The sequence below is a fragment of the Manis javanica genome, chromosome 15, assembly GCF_040802235.1.
Source record: "Manis javanica isolate MJ-LG chromosome 15, MJ_LKY, whole genome shotgun sequence".
NCBI lineage: Eukaryota > Metazoa > Chordata > Mammalia > Pholidota > Manidae > Manis > Manis javanica.
Genome location: NC_133170.1, coordinates 66,746,032 through 66,764,786, shown reverse-complemented (window position 1 = coordinate 66,764,786; position 18,755 = coordinate 66,746,032). Strand labels below are relative to the sequence as shown.

Below are 18,755 nucleotides of genomic sequence, written 5' to 3'. Positions count from 1 at the left end.
GATGCCAACTGATGGGAGAGTGAGCTAGGCCTCCCAGGTCGTAGGGGAGGCCGAGGAGTCAAAGGTCGAGTTCCGGTCAAGCCCGAGAAAAGCCGGAAGTCCTGGATCCGGTCCACTCTTAGCGAGACCTCCAGCAGCGTGATTAGCCCTCCCGAGCCGGAGCTTGAGTACCGGGAGAGGGCGGAGTTTGGAACCTCCCAATGGCAGCTCGGGAGTCCTTCCACCGCAGCCAATCAACACAGGCAGACGGTAAAATTTGAACCCCCTACCCCCCCCACCCCCCGCTACCTCCTCCGCCGAGACCTGTCCCGAGAGCGTTTGTAGAAAGTGTGGCCTCTCGCCTTGCCGGGGAGGCGGGGAAAGGGTGGGCTGGTCCTCCCCAGCTTGCCTATCACTGCACGCAGCCTGGGGAGAGGCGGGCAGCCGTGCCAATCAGGGCAGCAGCTGTAGCTCAGTTTGCTATAGTTGTTGCAACTTTTTTCGAAAGCTGCGTTTCCCGGGAGATCCTGGGCGGTGACAGAGCGGGGCCATGGCTAGAGGTATTGGCCCAGGTGGCCGGCGCCGGGGCGGCTTAAGTGGGAGGTCGAGCTGGAGGGGTGACCGGGGTGGCGGGAGCGGCGGCGGGAGGCATCTTTCCGCGGGCTGCTCGGAAGGAGCGCGGGACCTGGGAGGGCGGGGGACCGGCTGCGGAACCTGTCGCCACCTCCAGCCCTCAGAAGCCCCTCCCACTCCCGTGCCTCGGATTTCACCTCTAAAGCCTGGGCACCCCGGTGGCTTGCCTCTGCCTCTCCAGAGGCAACGGATCCATCTGTCAAAGCTCTTTGGAAACTGAAGCGCAGGGCACCTCCAGGGAACTGTTGTTATTGATACAAAGACGGGGGAGGGCGAGGCTTCGCCCTCTTCGGGGCTCTCGGTGCAAAGGGAGGTGACCCCGAGGCGAGGGCTTAGTCTGTAATCGTGGGGAACGCGGCGGAGTAGACACCGCGGCAGGCGCCTTAGTTCTCTCCCCACGCCCTGAGTCAGCTCTGCGGTGCCGGGGCGCGGACTCGACCCGCTGGCCCACTTTGGAGTGAGACGAGTCCCCTGGCACCTTCTGAGAGGCCTTCGTGCCGCAGCAGGTCAGAACTCCTGCCCACGAGAGATGGCTTGGGTGTGATTGTATAGCCGCGGGAGGTGATGTCCCTGCCTGAAGTCCTTGGCACACTTAGTTTTCTGTCAGGACGGTAAGACCCATGTTATGCGCCAAAAGGGATCTCCAGCCGCCGGTCATTTTCAGCGGCTCTGTCTCCATGCAAAAACTTGAGCGTGATGGTTTGGTAGCATTACTATTTAAAAAAAAATAAGTTGAGGTTTCACATTTTTCTCAAAATTCCAGGGAATAACATGTTAATAGTAATCAGCCTTTAATGTAGTACTCCCTATAACAATAATAATGAAAAAAAGAAAAATTCATTCAGCAAATATTATTGGGCCCCTTTGCTTCAGGCCCTACACGCAGTTGCATCATTTATTCTCCCAGCAACCCCTTAGGTTCTTCTGGGACCAGACTTACCCAGATTCTGATTAATAAATGAGTCACAATGAACTTCAAGTTGAAAAGCATCATAACCCAATCCACAGAGAAAGTTGAGTATCTCTCTTCAGAAAAGTGTTAAGCATCTGAAAGTATATTTAATAGTATCTGACAAATCTTAATAAGGCTATGCTTCCCTGGTTAATTTTTCCCATCACAGCAAAATCATTTAAATTACATTTCAACAGTAGTGCATTAAAAGAAAAAGAAAAGAGTTTGCTTTAACTAATCTATAGGGAGAAACGAAACTGAGCACTTTGCTATTCAAATACTTAAATAATATGGACAAAGAATAATTACCATTGAGGGCCAGGCACTTTATTATCTCAGTTAATTTTTATAGATTGTTATTCCCATTTTTCAGAGGTGGAAACTGAAGTTCAAAGTCACTGTCTAGACTCTGGCCATGCTGTATCTTTGCTTGTTCCACATACCTCCCTTGGCCAAAACGAACACAAGGGTTTCCAGCCACTACCATGGCAGGCTTATGACTCACCTTTGTGATTATGGGTTAGTGATTCCATCTTACTTGACCCCCAAATTAATTGTTACTTATTTCCTAGGCTTCATTACTCATGCAGAATTTTGGGCATTTGGTGTCATAAATATCAAACCATTTACAATCTTTCATCTTTTTCTTCTGGAAATGTAGTCTTATTCCAAACTTGTTGTTGCCTTAAAGACCGCTGCTGGATCATGTGAACAAAATGATCAGATACCAGGCAACTCCTCCCTCGTGTTGAAGTTTTACAATCGCATATATTTTCCCCCTCAAATATATTAGTTTGAGGAGGATCAGTCCATCTACTTTTCTCCATCTCTACTGCCACTGTCAGCTCCTGTTGGTCTCCCTCTTTCTACTTTTACCATCTCCACTTTATTACCCCTCAGCAGCTAGAGTGGTCCCTAAGAACATAGATTTTTATCATATGACCACTACCTTCTCTCCCCTAGGCTCCCTTTAATTCTTAGGATCATCAAGTCCACAATCCTCACCATGGCCTGCAGGGCCCTGCTGGACCTCTCTGGCTTTACTGTGCTCCATCTGTCTCTGTGTGCACTCTCATGTCCTTAGCACAGAGGGCCTGGAATAAAGTAGGTATTCAATAAATGTTTGTTGGATGAATGGATTGATATTTTTGTGCTTGAGTTCAAGGGAAGCAATATATTCTTCATGGTAAAGCACCCTTGTACTTGTATAGCAGAACTGGGTTCCGACTCCAACTTTGTCACTACCTTAGTTGTATAATCCCTAGTCAAGTAATTTATCTTCCCCAGCCTCTATTTCACATCTGGAAATAGAAATAGTACCTTCTCATAAATGGCTATGAAGGTTAAATTAAATAATGCATTATTACAGGGTCTAACATATAATAAACATTCAGTAATGTTAGCTATTCGTATCATTGCTGTTGAATTCTATTTCTATGAGATCTGGGCAACATTAAAGAGTTTTTATTTCTGCCAATGGGTACATTTGTTATGTACATATGAACACCTCATATAGAGAGAAAGGAAGAATTGTTTTTAAACTTATACTGAATTGTATTACATCTTCTACATAATAGAGTTGCAGAGGTCAGAGGAACGGGTGATGGACTTGTGTTTTAATGTATCTACTGTTGTTGAGGGCTAAAATAGAGAAACCTATGGCTCTGAGTATGTGTGTGTGTTGGGTGGGGTGTTAAAATATATGTGAAGCGGACAAGATGATCTGAGTGGCTGCTCCCTGCTTCGAAACCAAGTTTTCCATAATAGTCTGGCAACAAACTGCAAACCTTCTCTGCTCTGCAGATGTAATGGGCACTGTTTCAAAAGGCAGGACCTGGGGGTCAGAGGGTCACTTTAGAATTCTCTTTCACTCTCTGCATAGTCTCTTGGGTATTCAAATGGGCAGCGTGCCCTACCTACCAGAGCACTGGAGTTAGTGGTTAGGGTGGGTTCTAAAGGGTGAGCTGATTTGGGAACAGTGTCTTGACATATAATCCTATTCAGCCTATCCCTTCTAAGGAGAGGCAGTTACTTAGAGTGACAGCCATTTGTTTATCTGTGGATTTTGGAAGGTGCCCTGGGTGATTATGGAATTCAAGGTTCTTGTTTTTTATCCATGACACTGAGACTGGGGAAATGACTTGGCCATGGTCACAAAGCACCTCTGGGGCAGACGGAGGGAGAGAAACCCAATCTTTGCCTACCAGACCATGACTCAAGCAATCAGAGATAGATGCCCTGTGTCTTGTTTGCATCTATGACTTTGCACAAATACAATGACTCCTTGGCTGTGGGCCCTGAAACCCTGATAGCTAAGCACAGTGGTGCAGGGCAGTGACCTACGCTGAGACAAAATACCAGAGTGGCTGGAACTCCGGCCTAAGACATTTCCTCATGGGCGTGGGGACAGGAGCACTGAGTGACTTGTTAAGCCTTTCTGCAACACCGTTTGCTCCTCCCAATTTGAATTTCCTCATCTGCAACTGGAGGGTGGTGCCTTAAGCGCAGGCTCTGGGGTGAGCTGGCCTGGAATTCCATTTCTAGTTCTGAGAATTTGGCCAAGCTTCTAATTTCTCTGAACCTTGGCTTTCCCATCTGTGGAAAAGAGATACTAATGGTGTCTACCTTCAGAGGGCGGTTGTGAGTCTTGAATGAGATAACATACGCAGAAGCACCCAACAAACTTCACATTTAACCCCTGCTCTTTCTCTCCGGGGCCTGTACAGGTCAAGCACAGACCGCCTTAGTTTGACATCTGACCCCATCACTTTCTAGTCCTGGGGTCTTAGGCAAGCCCCTGCACCTCCCCTGAGCCTCATCTTAAACAGGTTTGCCACGGGACCTGCCCGCCCCCGACCCGTGAGCTTGCGGAGAGGATTGAATGCCCATCAAAATGCTCTGTGAGCACAGGCTCAGGCACACAGGGACCCTGGCCTTGACGCGTTCGTCGCCGCTGCGGATCGAGCTGGCACGGACGGGTCTTCCCGAAATACCGTTGAGCTAGCGAGAGGAGCCCGGTCCCCCAGAACTGGGCTGTCATTATCATGTTTCCCACCCCTTCCTCCCAGAGCGGCTGCGGGCACGCGAGAGGGGGCGCGCCCGAGTCGGGATTCGCCGCGGCCGGGGCCCGCCTCCCTCCCTCAGAGGAGCCTCGCAGCGCCGCCCCTGCCAGCCCCGCCCCGGGCCGGGAGCCGGACGGTGGGCGGCGGCGAGCGGGACGACGCGCTGCCAGCGCCTCCCTCCTTCGTCCTCGGCCGGGCCGGCCGGGCTGCCGCGGCGCGCGTCGGGCCCGGCGTCACAGGCCATGGGGGAAGGGGGCGCCGTGGGGCGCCGCCGGCCCTTCCCCGGGGCGCCGCGGCGGCGCTGGTGGCGGCGGCAGCAGCTGCGGCAGCGGCATCGGCAGCGGTGGTGGCCGGGCCGCGGCGGCGAGGGCGCGGGGCGCGCCGCCATGGGCCCGGCCGGGCTGCAGGTGGGTGTGTCGGGCCCGGTCGCGCTGGGGGCGGGCGGGGCCCGGCCGGGCCGGGCGGCGGGAGGGCGGCGCGGGCCCCGGCCCGGCCGGCCGGCCCCTGCCTCCCCACGGCGCGGGCGGCCCACCGCCGCCGGGCCCTCGGAACATGGCTGCGGCGGGAGGCGCCGCTGCGGCGCCCGGCCCGGGCGGCTCCGCTCCCCGCCCCGCCGCGCCCTGAGCGCCCCCTCCCCCGCTTCCCCCGGGTCCCCCTCTCCAGGCAGGAAGATGTCCAAGCCCCGCGCGGTGGAGGCGGCGGCGGCGGCGGCGGCGGTGGCAGCGACGGCCCCGGGCCCGGAGATGGTGGAGCGGAGGGGCCCGGGGAGGCCCCGCACCAACGGGGTAAGCAGGCACCTTCCCGGCACTCAGCGCGCCCCCAGGGGCCGTGCGGCGGCCGCCTCGTCAGCCCCGCGCCGTGAGCACGTGGGCGCGCCCCCGGGACCCCCGCCCGCCGCCCTGGGCGGGGGTGCGGGCGGGGCGCCCGGCCGGGCAGCTTCCTTTTCTACTGCCTGCCTGGGAGTGGCGTCCGCTCTCGCTCCGCCATAACTCCGGCACTGTTTGACCTCGGAAAAGTTTGTCTCTTTATGGCATTTCCGCACCCCGAAACCCAGCTACCCCGAGGTGGCCGCCTTCCCAGGGTGCGCGGGGCCTGCCCGGGTCCCTCAGAGAGGTCACGGGTCTTGCCGACTTGGTGTTTAATGGTTCACCAGCGGAAATGCCCTAGCAGTGTTTCTGGGGATGCCTTCCTCCTGTCTTTGCTTGCTCAGAGGAACGGCCCCCGCCCAGAGACACCTCAGTGACCTGTGCCGCCCCACCGGCCTGTCCCACTCTCCCGCTAACGCCCAGATACCTTCTGCAATGGAGTGACTCCTGAGTGCGGTGGCTGTGGGCTGTGCTTTCATTGAGCTCTCCACCCCCACCCAGTCCCCAGTTACCCTCAGAATTCCTCCAACCGAAGTCCAGACCCTTAGTCCTGGGAGGCTGCTGGGCTGTATTGATTTGAGAGGTGCCAACCCTGGCACACAGAAGGCTCAGGCAATAATGGCGAGTCCTACCAGCTACCCTCAGGACCAAGAAGTGGTTAACCAGGTTCCCTGAGGCCTATTTCTGTGCTAGAGTCCCTTCACCAACTGCCAGGGGAGTTGTTAGCTCCAGCACATAGGCCAGCCCTTCAAATTTGTTTCCTCTGGGTCATTCTGACCTCCCTGCCACTTTTAGGTTGTCTCTTTATGTAGACCTTTGTGTATAGCTGCTGGCCAGATGTCCCTTTAGTGACCAGAATTAGAGATCACATGTATTCAGGAAACGTCCGACTTGGGCCTGGAAGATTCCAGACCTTCCACTGCTCCTCCGGGCTGTCATCCCCTGGTAGCCCAGCCTTTGAGAGATGATGTCTTTTTTGTTTTTTGTATTCTGATTATCTGTTCTCCCCTAAATGCTATGGGATTTAGTCTTCTTCAAGCCTCTTTCAGAATATGCATTTGTCGTTTTAGGAGAATGTATTTACCGGGCAATCAAAGATCTATTCCTACATGAGCCCCAACAAATGCTCTGGAATGCGTTCCCCCCTTCAGGAAGAGAACTCAGTTGCACATCACGAAGTCAAATGCCAGGGGAAGCCATTAGCTGGGATCTACAGGAAACGAGAAGGTAAGCCTCTGAAATGGCCCAGTTCTGACCACAGTCAGGTTGCAGAAGCTTTTCTCCTCCGTAATTATGCATATATATGAAATGTTTCTCCATTCTTTTCAAACTCAAATTCAAAAGGTTTGAACCATGTTTTCTGTCTTGATGCTAAGAAAAACAGACACAGGAAAGAATGACCCATTCCAGGGTGTATGCCCTGGTGTCTGGCAGGTTCTCCCTTTTTTCACAAGAGTTAGCATGTTGTCTTGCCAAGTTGCAAAAATAAGGCACTTGACCTGCAGTAAAGAGGCTCACAGGTGCCAGAAATGTACATACCAGGCACTTGCAGTCCTGTGTTGTGTGAACACAGGAAACTGACTTCCTTCCCTTTTATGAGCCAGCCTTGACCTCATTTTTAAAGTTTCTTTCCACTCAAGTGTTCAGGGTTATTCTCCAAAGCAGCATCCTCTGTGATGAGATTTGAAAATAAATTATTGAACGCTTAAATGTGCATTTACTGAAAATTCTGTCTGGCCCTGAAAAATAAGGTGAAACCTTATAGAAGTCTTGTTGTAATCCACATATTCCCTTTTAAAGTTGCATTGAGCTTTCCCCAACTCAACCATGCTCCCTTCTATTTAAAATTTGCTTTAAAGAAGCAGAACTCTGGCTACCAGCAGCTCGATACAAGGAAGGCTTGTATTTGTTAACAGAAAATGTCAGAAATGATGGTGTAGCCCAACCTCTGAGGTCAGATCTAAGAACCAGGGGTGGGAAAGCCTGGAATGAGGGGCAGGAGCCAGTACTTGGCTTGATTCCCCCCCTGGTGGACAGTGATACTATTTCAGTCAGTCTTTAAATGACGTGGGTTCTAATCGTAGCTCTGCCACTAGGTTTAGGTGGGTTGTTCCTCTTTTCTGAGCCTCAGTTCTTCCATCCCTAAAGTGGGAGAGAAAAGAATCCTACCTCTCAGGGCTATTCTGAAGGTGGGTTAAAGCACAGGTGCAGAAGGGCATGGTGAAGTGCTCTCTCCCAACAACCCTTCCTCCTCTGGACTGCATATATCACAACCTGCTCTTCCCTGCTTCGGCAGCACTTAGAATAGCACCTGCCTCACACGGATGGGGGAGGGCACTCTCTCTAAATGGTATTCCTACAGCCTCACACCCCTTCTGGAGTGGGAAAGAATGTGATTTTTCCTAAATGGTGACATGGTACACAAGCCAGCTTATTTGGCTCATACTGTTACTAAATGGCAACAAGGAGAATTTGGGGACTGAATTTACTTTGCAGCAATCCCCAAGGGCCAGGCTCTTGTCCTTTGTTCTCTACCTTTTTTCTGCTTTGATGCAAATGGATGAGACAGCTGATAGTCAAGGGTACCACCCACTCCTAGGGTTATAGCTGACATCCTGGCCTTAACTACCTCTGTTTCCACTCAGGAAGGCATGTAAGGGAGTGAGAATGGTCTGGATGGGTTTTGCTGCACTTTTTTTTCTTTGTTTATTGAGATAAAATTCAAATATCATATTGTTTACCATTTTAAAGTATACAATTCAGTGGTTTTTAATATATTCACAGATGTGTACAACCACTGTCTAATTCCAAAACATTCCACCCCCTGCAAAAAAACAAACAGGTACCTATTAGCAGCCACTCCCCGTTCCTCCCTCAACTGCGGGCAACCACTAATCTACTCTCTGTGTCTGTGGATTCACTGTTCTGGACATTTCCTAGAAATGGAATCACACATATGTGGCCTTTTGTGTCTGTCTTCTTTCACTCAGCATCATGTTTTCAAGGCTTATCCATGTTGTAGCGTGTGCCAGTGCTGTATTCCTTTCTGTATAAATCTCCATCATGTGGATTTACCACGTTTTATTTACCCATTCATCAGTTGATGGACTGATGTAGGTTGTTTCCACTTTTTGGCTATTTTGAATGAGCTATAGACATTCGTATACAGGTTTTTATGTAGGCACATGTTTTTAATTCTCTTATTAAAACCGCTTAGGAGTAGACTTGCTGGGGCATAAGGTCCCTCAATGTTTAACTTTTTGAAGAATTGCCAAACTCTTTTCCAAAGTCACTGCACCATTTTACATTCCTATCGGCAATGCATTATTTACTAATTTGTGAAGAGTAAATCATTAGGTTAAAAAAAAGTGAAAAGTTCACCAGTTATGGTGCTCCACAAGTATTTTCAGTAACAGACTATTTTTAGCACCCCTCATGACCTGCTGACCAGTGTCTGGGCCCTGAATGCTGGTCTTCCACCCCTTTATAAAGGCGGAGGGAGCTCTTTTTTAGAATCTGAAAGGAATTAGCTCTTGGGTAAGAGGTCTTTGTGCTGAGGAGGAAGTTCTCCTTTATGGCCTTATTCTTGTTCATTATTGCTGGCCCACTCTTTAGGAGTTTAGTTTTTTTTCTGGGGTCTGCAGCTCAGTTCCCAAAAGCTATTGACCAAGTGTTCATGTGGTTCTGCTGTCTGCTTCCAGGGTGCTCTCCCTCATCAAGATGTGGGAGACAGGGTGTGCTAATGAATTGGGTGGGAGGGATCCTTTTCCGGTACATATGTATGTCAGATCATCACAAGGAACAGTTTGTATGTCTTACAGTTTTACTTGTCAAATTGTACCTCAGTATAGCCAAGAGAAAAAAAGGAGATAGAGAAGACCAAAAGCTCTGCCCACTGTCTGGGTTAAAAAGTAAAGGTGATGCTTCTGAGGTGGTAGTGATATGGGCATCCTAGGCCGAGGACACCTCTGCCTGACACCCATGATCCTCTTAGAACCCAGCAGACAGTCTAGAAACAGGGAGGCAGAGAGTTGAGAATAAACTGTCTTCTACCCTCTGCCTACAGAAAAAAGAAACCCTGGGAACACAATACGTAGCACCGTGAAGGCCGAGGAGCAGAAGAGCAAAGACGCCAGGAGAGGTCCCCTGGTACCTTTTCCAAACCAAAAATCTGAAGCAGCAGAACCTCCCAAAACTCCAAACTCGTCTTGTGATTCTCCCAATGCAGCCGTTGCCAAGCAAGCCCTGAAAAAGCCCGTCAGGGGCAAGCAGGCCCCTCAGAAAAAGTAAGTGCCTCCAGTGCCCTCCCAGCGCAGAGCAGTTAGGTTCTTCTGACCCAGCAGAGCCTGGGTTAAGCAGTCCACCCTCTTAGATTCTCACATTAAGGCTCAGATTCCCTGTGTTGCCACCAGTGACACCATTATTTGTCAGCATCTCAGTCTGGTATATGGGTCTCCTCCCCTCCCCAGAGTAGGCAAGCCTGCCTTTGATGCCCTTTCTGAGGACTCCACAGGCAGGTGAACCTGTGGGACCACAGTAGAAAACGGTTTTTGAGTGACATTGTTTCCAAGGAGCTGCCTGCTAAGACGTTGTGTGCTGCTGGGGTGTGAGTGTGATTTGAGCGCTAATACTTCTGTTCTCCTCTTCTCGTCCACCCCAGGGCTCAAGGAAAAACGCAACAGAACCGCAAACTCACAGACTTCTACCCTGTGCGCAGGAGCTCCAGGAAGAGCAAGGCTGAGCTGCAGGTGGCATCACATGGTTTCCATTCCAGCTCTTGGAGCTGCTTGGCACTGCTTGGCACACACAACTTGAGCTTTCTTTTTGTCATGTTGGGGCAAGTCTGTCTCTGTGGCCTTGGTATTCTTGGTCTAGTGGGCGTCACCAGGAGGCTTGGCTCAGATGCTTCCGTGAAGAAGCCTCATACTTGTAGCATGTGGCATGGAAAGTCAGGTGTTAACACTGCAGGTGCATTTTTCAGGACTTGTTGGCAGGGCCATTGGAGCCTGAGACCATGGGGTAGGCTGCTTGTCCTTTTAGAAGTTTGTCTGGAGTCCAGAAGTTTCCATGTGGTGTCTTAAGGTGGTTAAAGAGCAGTAACTTGGTTGTATGACTTCAGACCAGTTACCTAACTGCACTGTGCCTTCGCTGCCCTGTCTGTACAGTGTGATAATAAAGCAGTGTCCCAGGGGGTTATTGGGAGAATTAGATGTGTAAATGCACGTAGAACATTTAAAACCGTGCCTGGAACACGGTAAGCGCTGGTCACCCACGACTATGATCACATATGTTCTCCCATTGTTGTCACCTCCCAAGGCTCCTGTCTGCTCTTTCCCACCCTGGTCACAGGCAGGAAGGCTGGCTGGACTGTCTGTGCCCAGTGTTTGCAGAGTGCCAAGCTATGCAGCAGTCGTCAGTATTTGATGCAGTGAGGTGTGGTGGTTGCCTTTCTGTGAAGGGAACCCAGAGTGTGGCCTGGCCCTGTAGCCCAGGGGCTGTTTACCTCCGCCTTCCCCGAGGGGTGTCTGGGCTGGCCCCTCTGCTCTCCCACACCCCTACAGCAACCTCTAGGCAGAACTGGAGCTGGAGGAGCCCTGCTCAGGATTGCCACCTCCACAGAGTGGTGGTGGTGGGCCCTTGTAGGCACACACAGACTCCTTCAGCTTTTTTTATGCTAAAATCTGTAGATACATATATGGTAATGTAGTCTTTTCTCTCTTTTTTTCTTTGAATTGATAAGGCTTCATTTTAAAAAACAAACTAAAAAGGGGGATTCATTTTTCCATGTAGAGAGAAACTTTGGCTTTATTTCCTTAGAAAGCCAGTGTCTTTTGGCCAAGAATGAGCTGCTATGTTTGCCTGCAGTGGGAGGCTGTGCTAAAGACAGCACTTCAGAGGCTGGGGCGGTGCCAGGCCCCAAACCCAAGACCCCTCCCAGGTGTGGTTTAGCCACTGTTTGCCCACACAGAGTGCTGGGGGCTCACCAAGTGGCTGGGAGCTGCAGGTTGGGGGCAGCTGGGTTTGCCTCTTTAATGAAATCACAAGGGCTTTTCTGTCTGGAGGAATGAAGGTTGCAGTGGGACAGGATGCAGGTCCGCTGAATCTTGCAGCTGGTGAGCGCAAGGGAAGACACTTGCTTCCCCAGATCCGGGCCTGCATACAACTAAGCTAGCTCTGTCACAGGATGAGGAGCCAGCTGCAAGGGAGAGCCATGCTGCCCCCCTCGTGGTTTATGTGGCCCTGCTGAGTGAACACCACGGCCAGGTGGTTGCTGGCCAGGCAGTGAGGTGGCTGTTGGCTGGACGATGAGACTGGCTGGCCAGGGTGGTGGTATCTCCTGACTGCACAGGTAAAGCTCGAGGCCAGGGCAGCCAGGCCTCACCTGAGGGGTGTGGTCAGTCCTGACTTGCCTGTCCTAGGGGGCAGAAGCCAGAGCCCAGATGGGTGGGGCATAAGAGAGGGGTGAGGTAGCCAAGGGTGAAACTGAGATTAAAAGCTTTGCAGACACCTCATTGAGTTTGAAAACAGAGTAGGCAGGGCCAGTGCCGGGGTTGGGGCCGGGGCGAGAGGTGGAAATGGTCTTGGAGAGATGCTCAAGCTCCTCATCGCTTCACTGTGGGGCCCCTTAGCTGGTTGGCCGGGATGTGGTGGGATGATGGCCAGTATTGGGGCAGGAACTCATCCTGTTGGCAGTGCTCTGGCCTCCATTTCCGGCTCAGCCCTGGGCCGGAGGTGCAGAGCAGCCTGCTGATTGCCTTGGGCATGTCTTCCATCTGTCCCTCCTTCCAGCTCTAATTCAGACCTCCCTTACCTCCCACTGGTCTGCCTCAAGGCTGCCTTGTGGGCTGCTGCTGGAATTCTATTTAGGAAACCTAGAGCTGGCTGTTTGCATGTCCCAAACCCTCAGCCTCCAGAATGAAACTCAACCTTTGGGCCTTGCATTCAGGGATCTACCCTTGTCCCAGCTTCCCTCGGCGTCTGTGCCATGTTCAGTCATGGCAGGAAAATCCCCAGTCCTTACCCCCGTTTTCCCACTATTAACTCCTGTTTTCTCAATAGTCTCTGCATAGTCGTAATGAGTTCAGCAAGGGTATGTGTGTGAGTGAGTGATGTTACCATGTGCAGTGTGGTGTGTGTTTGTGTGTGAGTGAGTGAGTGATATTACTATGTGCCAGGCACTGTTATCAGCCAAAAGATTGCATAGTGAACAAGGTCAGGTCTCTGTACTAATGGAGTTTATATTCATTATAATAATTTTTTTTTTTAAACCCAAAAGCAAGGTAATTTCAGATGGCACTTTGACATTAACTTAATAAGACAGTGGTTTGACAGTGTGGCCAGGCTAAAGGGAGTTGTTCTGAGGAGATGCCTTTTGAGCAGAGCTTGGAAAGAAGGAAGCAAGCAAGGCAAATTAACTGGGGAGAAGGTACCCCAGGCTGGGAGAACAGAAAGTGTGTGAGGCAGGGATGAGCCTGCCTGAAAGAGCCAGCAGTGTGGCTGGAGTGTGGGCACAAAGGTGACAGTGGCATAAGAAGCTAGTTAGGTGGGGCCTGGATCCTGCAGGATTCAGAGTCCATTGGAAAAATAGCTCTTATTCCATAGCAGTGGGAAGCTACTGCAAGGCTTTTTTTTTTCTTTAAATAAACTTTTTATTGGTTGATAATTTTAGATTTACAGAGTGGCAGAGATAGTACCAAGTGTTCCCATAGGCTCCTCACCCAGTTTCCCTTGTCATTGACATCTTACGGTCCCCTGGTACATTTGTCTCTTTCAGGAGCCAACTCTGTATATTACTATTGAATGAACTTACTGGAAGGTTTTAATCAGGGAAACAACATGATCTCATTTTTAGAAGACCCCTCTGGATGCTTCTGGAGAATGGGTGGTGGTCAGAGCAGAAGCCAGGAGGCCTGTGAGGCAGCTGTCACAGACAGACATCTGGGCCTGGCTGGCTGGGGCAGTAGAACTGGAGCAGGGTCAGCTGGATTTGGGCTGCCCAGTGAGGGTGTGACATAGCAACAGTAAACCCCTCCTAAGGGAGCTGCAGAGGCCTGGTCTTGCTCACCTACGTGTCCCAGCACATACCACAGCCATCCAGAAATCTATGTGGACTGATGTACAAGTCCACAAGGGCTACAGGCTGGCCCTGCAGGTGCTATACAGTTGGTGGGCAGGGCTTCTGGTCTGTCTGGTCAGAGCTCCCTCTGCCTGCCCTAGTGTCCCCAGAGCAGTGGAACCAGCGTTGGGGATGGAGGTACGTGCCAGGAAGGGCCTCAGGGACAGGAGACTGGAGTGTCCACTCCTTTCTTACTTGGCCATCAGGGGGTGCTGACTGTTTAGGGTGGGAGGCCCTCCTCTCCACCACAGTCATGGAGATGCAGCTCAGAGATCCTGAACCCAGACGCCCTTAGGGGCCAGTAGGTGGGAGGAGTGTGGAGTGTACCTTATCCTCCTCAAGGGCATGCACCTGTTCAACTCCAGCTGATTTTATGTGATGTCAGAGTCCTGATGCTTAGGTATCAATGACTTAAACAGAATATAGCCCAACCCAGTTCTGCTGCCACCATGTGTCCTTTATAGTCCAGTTGAATCCCAGGTAGCAAACCGTCCACAACGGATGGGTGGAAAAAGGTGGAGGTGTAAGGGCTTAGGCACTTCCAGGACCACTGTCATGGAGGTAAACTGAGTGACCCTGTGGGTGTCCTGGGTGGCCAGGGCTGCCCAGAACAGGCCAGGAGACAATGCTGACATCTTGTTCTTTCATCTCCACTCAGTCTGAAGAAAGGAAGCGAATAGACAAACTGATTGAGAGCGGGAAGGAAGAAGGAATGAAGGTAAGGACAGCAGGGGCCCCACACGGAGGCCAGGCCATAAGATCACAGTTGCCGCGGTTTTCAGCTGACAGTGGCCGCCGTGCTTCTTTAACCTGTAGTGGCCCCAGGGCCCAGACTGCTAGCTCACCAAGGGGCCGAGTACCAAAACGGATGTTAAGGACCATCTCAGGAAGGAAACATAAATGGGCTTTGTGTAGGAAATGTTATCCTGAGGAAACTTTTTAGAATTGTAGTACAATACATATAAAATGTACCATTATAACCATTACATGTACAATTAAGTGCATTAAGTACATTCACGGCATTGTGCAACCATCAGCCTAATGAAAACGTTCCAGAGCTATTTCATCCTTCCAGACACAAACCCCATACCTGTGAGCAGTCACTCCCTGTTCCCTCCCCCAGCCATGGGCCACCACCATCTGCTTTCTGTTTTTGGGTTCGCCTGTTCTGAGCATTTCACATAAATGGCATCGTAGAATAGGTAGCCTGTTGTATCTGGCTTCTTTCATTTAGCGTAGTGTCTGAAGGAACTTTTAAAAGGAGAAACTGATACATTTTTCCTAAACTCTTTTTCCAGGAAATGACAATGCCCAAGGAATTCGCTTTTTTCTTTGTATATTTCAAAACACGGTGGGTGAGAGGGGAGGAGGATGTCCACATGGGCTGGGCTGGGACACGGGTCAGAAAGCTGTAGTTTCCACCCTCTGTCTTGGGGGATCTGAACTTGAGTCTGGGCCCCTCAAGCAACCATGCTCCAACTCCACTTGAAACGGAATGAGGAGAAACACGGGAGGGCAGATTGTGGAGGAAAGGAGAGACGTGAAATATTGGGTCTGCCCCCCTGAGGAGGCTGAGTATGTGGGTTTGAGTCTGCACTGCACCCCTTCCTAGCCATGTGGCTGTGGCACAGTCTGCAGCCTCAGTTTTCTCATCTGCAAACAGGCCAACACCCACTTAGTACATCTATCCTGAGGATCGAATGTAACAGTGCCTTGTGGGGGACACAAGGCAACATTTTGGGGTGATGGATGGTCGCGTGACTGTTCACACTTAATAGACATTTAACTGCACAACTGCACGTGGAGTAAATCCTATAGCACACTTGATAAGGCCCCAGGCATCCAGGAAGTGGGCATGCATGGCCTCTCTCTCCCTCTCTCCCTCTCTTTTCCCTCCCTCCCTCTCTCCCCCTCCATCTCCCCCCTTCCTTCCCTCTGTCTCTCCCCCTCCCTCCCTCCCTCTCTCCCTCCCTCTCTCCCCCTCCCTCCCTTTCCCCCCTTCCCTCCCTCTCTCCCCCTCCCTCCCTCTCCCCCCTTCCCTCCCTCCCTCTCTCCCCCTCCCTCCCTCTCCCCCCTCCCTCCCCCCCTTCCTTCCCTCTGTCTCTCCCCCTTCCTCTCTCCCCCCTTCCCTCCCTCCCTCTCTCTCTCTCTCCTCTCCCTTTCTCCATCTCTCCCTCTCTCATCATCTCATCATCTCTCAACAGATCGACCTCATCGATGGCAAGGGCAGGGGCGTGATTGCCACCAAGCAGTTCTCCCGGGGCGAGTTTGTGGTAGAATACCACGGGGACCTCATCGAGATCACTGATGCTAAGAAGCGGGAGGCTCTGTATGCACAAGACCCCTCCACAGGCTGCTACATGTACTATTTTCAGTATCTGAGCAAAACCTACTGGTAAGCCCATTAGCGCACCACCTGCCTTTTCCCTACTCTGGTGGAGAGGACAGGCCACACAGCCAAAAGACACCAAGAGCATCCTGATTCTGTTCAGTTCTTGCCACCCTTTTTCAGAGGTGTTTCACAGCTCTGCAAGTTCCTACTTCCCCTTCTTAATACTTGGGCTCGGATGTATTCTGGATGCCATCTCATCAGACGAGATGCAGGTGTGGCCAAGGCACAGGAAAGCCTGTTGGGAGGCTTACCTGGCCTCTCCTGGGGCTTTCAGCCAGAGCAGCTCTAGAAATTGCCAACTGTTCCTTCTCCATATGGCCAGTGTAGTTGACTGTGTTTTGTTAACAGGCTTTATTTTTTAGAGCAGTTTTATGTTCCCAGCAAAACTAAGTGGGAGGTACAGAGAGTTCCCATGTGCCCTCTGCTCCCACATGTACACTGCTGCCCCCACTCAGCATTTTGGATTTTTACCCATTTATTTATTATGCATAACTCTATAGTTACCTCACATTGCTCCACAAAGATTCTTTTGCATTCCCATCTATTCCCACCCACACCTCAAATACCCCACACAGTGCTTCTATCTAGGCTCTCAAAGATAAATTTTTTCCCAAAAAAGTGGCAATAAATCCCACCAGAGTTGACAGCATGATTCTACCTGGAATCAAAAGCCTCTCTTACCAATTTAATCCTGTGTTGTCCTTCCTCCCTGCCAGCGTGGATGCAACAAGAGAGACAGATCGCCTGGGAAGACTGATCAATCACAGTAAATGTGGGAACTGCCAAACGAAACTGCATGACATCAATGGCGTGCCTCACCTCATCCTCATCGCGTCCCGCGACATTGAGGCTGGGGAGGAGCTCCTGTATGACTATGGGGACCGCAGCAGGGCTTCCATCGAAGCCTACCCCTGGCTGAAGCATTAATGCCCCACCCCTTTCCATGGACAAAGTGCCCTCAAAGGGAATTGATTTTTTTTTACACACTTAATCTTAGCAGATTACTTCAGATGTTTTTAAAAAGTATATTAAGATGCCTTTTCACTGTAGTATTTAAATATCTGTTACAGGTTTCCAAGGTGGACTTGAACAGATGGCCTTATATTACCAAAACTTTTATATTCTAGTTGTTTTGTACCTTTTTGCATACAACTCAAACGTTTGTGCTTCCCGTGCATGCAGTCAAAGACTCAGCACAGGTTTTAGAGGAAAGAGTGAACATGAACTAGGTTGGAGAACTGGGTGATTTCTCCTGCCTCCAGCTGAAGAGCTGGGACTGTCTCCGCACACCTGGCACTGAGTGTGGGCCGGTGTGAGGACAGCGCTGCCTCCCAGGGCCTGTATGGGATGTTCCTAAGCTCTTGTTTCCTTGACATCTCGACAGGCGCACCTTGAAGTGTATGAATATTTTTTAAAAAGGTTTCGCAGTAAGCTAGTCTTCCCCTCTGCTTTCTTGAAAGCTTACTGACCCAGTGGCCTGTGAGCATAGGCTGGGCCAAGATGTACTCTTCCACAGGCTGCCGCTTTCTGGGCACCTCGAAGCATCAGGGCGGGTAATCAGAGTAGATGTGGGCAGGGAAAGCATCGCTTACCGAGCCTTGCCAGGGCAGGGCTTCCCGAGACTGGGTTAATTCTTTATAGAAATGTGAACACTGAATTTATTTTAAGAAAATAAAAATCACAAAACAAAAAAGACAAAAAAAAGAAAAAACCACAGAAAACAACTTAACGTGTATATAGGTCTTGAAGTGAGTGAAGTGGCTACATTTTTCTTTTTTCTTTCTTTTTTTGGTGGGGGGGTTGTTTTTGTAGAAGAGATTTGAGATGGTACTCTATTCTAATCAAAAATAAAGTTTTGTAGTGGGACCAGAAATTACTTACCTAATTACCTATCACCCTACCCCCACCCCAACCTGAACCGATTCTGCTGGCTTGAAAGTTCCAGACCTGCTGTCAGGCTTTCTGTTTGTCAGACCACCTGGTGTCTTTCCCACAAAAATGCAGCCATAATAGGCATGTGAGCCTACAAGCCCTGAAACAAAGGGCCCCACCCCATCTGCTGGTGTACAAGGTAGACAGGCCCAGCAGCCCAGGGATGAGGCTAAAGTTCTTAACTCACAGCAGGAGTAGGTAGCTTCCTCCCACCAAAGGGGGACCCGTTCTCATAACCTGTAGTCTGGGGGTGCCGTGGCTCTGGAGCCATGACCTGGAGTCCCCCTGGTCCCAGGTAAATGAATAGAGACAGGTATGAGACCCTGTCAACCTTGATGCCCCCGAGCCCCGACCCCAGCCTTACATGATGGTGCTACCTAAGAAAGTCTTCCCACCCAACCCCCACCGGCCTGGTCAGTGGTCAGTGAATTGGACGAGGATCCGATGGGAGTACGTAGATGTGAGATAAAATGTCTTGGTTGTACCTGTTTGTGGTTTAGCTTTGTATTTAAAAAAAAAAAATTGAAAATTATTTGTCATCATAAAAATGAAACAAAAATTAAAATATTTATTGCCAGGCAGGCTACCTGTGTGTCTTTTTTAAAGGGTAGGGGTAGAAAAGAGTAGGGCTGGATTTTGTTTTATTCTACAAAAGGGTTATACACCTGTTGTTTTGGGGAATGTCCTGGGGACAGTTTATTCCTTTGTACAAATGGGGTTTTAGGGTACTAGAGAAGCCTGAAACTTAATGCATGCTGAACCCACCTTAGAATAATGGTTGGCATATGGTATAAATTTTAGCTGCAACAACTGTCATTGTTTC

The 18,755-nt window shown here is 50.6% G+C and overlaps 1 protein-coding gene across 3 annotated transcripts; it reads left to right on the top strand.

Annotated features, from left to right (window-relative positions):
• Window positions 1-432: 432 nt before the first annotated feature.
• On the top strand, window positions 433-18,515 carry KMT5A (lysine methyltransferase 5A). Of its 3 annotated transcripts, none has more exons than XM_037014077.2 (8): window positions 433-539; window positions 5,290-5,411; window positions 6,563-6,719; window positions 9,559-9,778; window positions 10,153-10,240; window positions 14,267-14,326; window positions 15,813-16,003; window positions 16,717-18,515. In XM_037014077.2, the coding sequence occupies exons 1-8, from the start codon at window positions 530-532 to the stop codon at window positions 16,925-16,927; spliced, it is 1,059 nt and encodes a 352-aa protein (XP_036869972.2). In that variant the 5' UTR covers window positions 433-529; the 3' UTR covers window positions 16,928-18,515. The 3 variants fall into 3 exon arrangements, with proteins under 3 accessions (XP_036869972.2, XP_036869973.2, XP_036869971.2); XM_037014078.2 differs by lacking the exon at window positions 433-539 and adding an exon at window positions 4,771-5,033; XM_037014076.2 differs by lacking the exons at window positions 433-539; window positions 5,290-5,411 and adding an exon at window positions 4,777-5,033.
• Window positions 18,516-18,755: the final 240 nt, after the last annotated feature.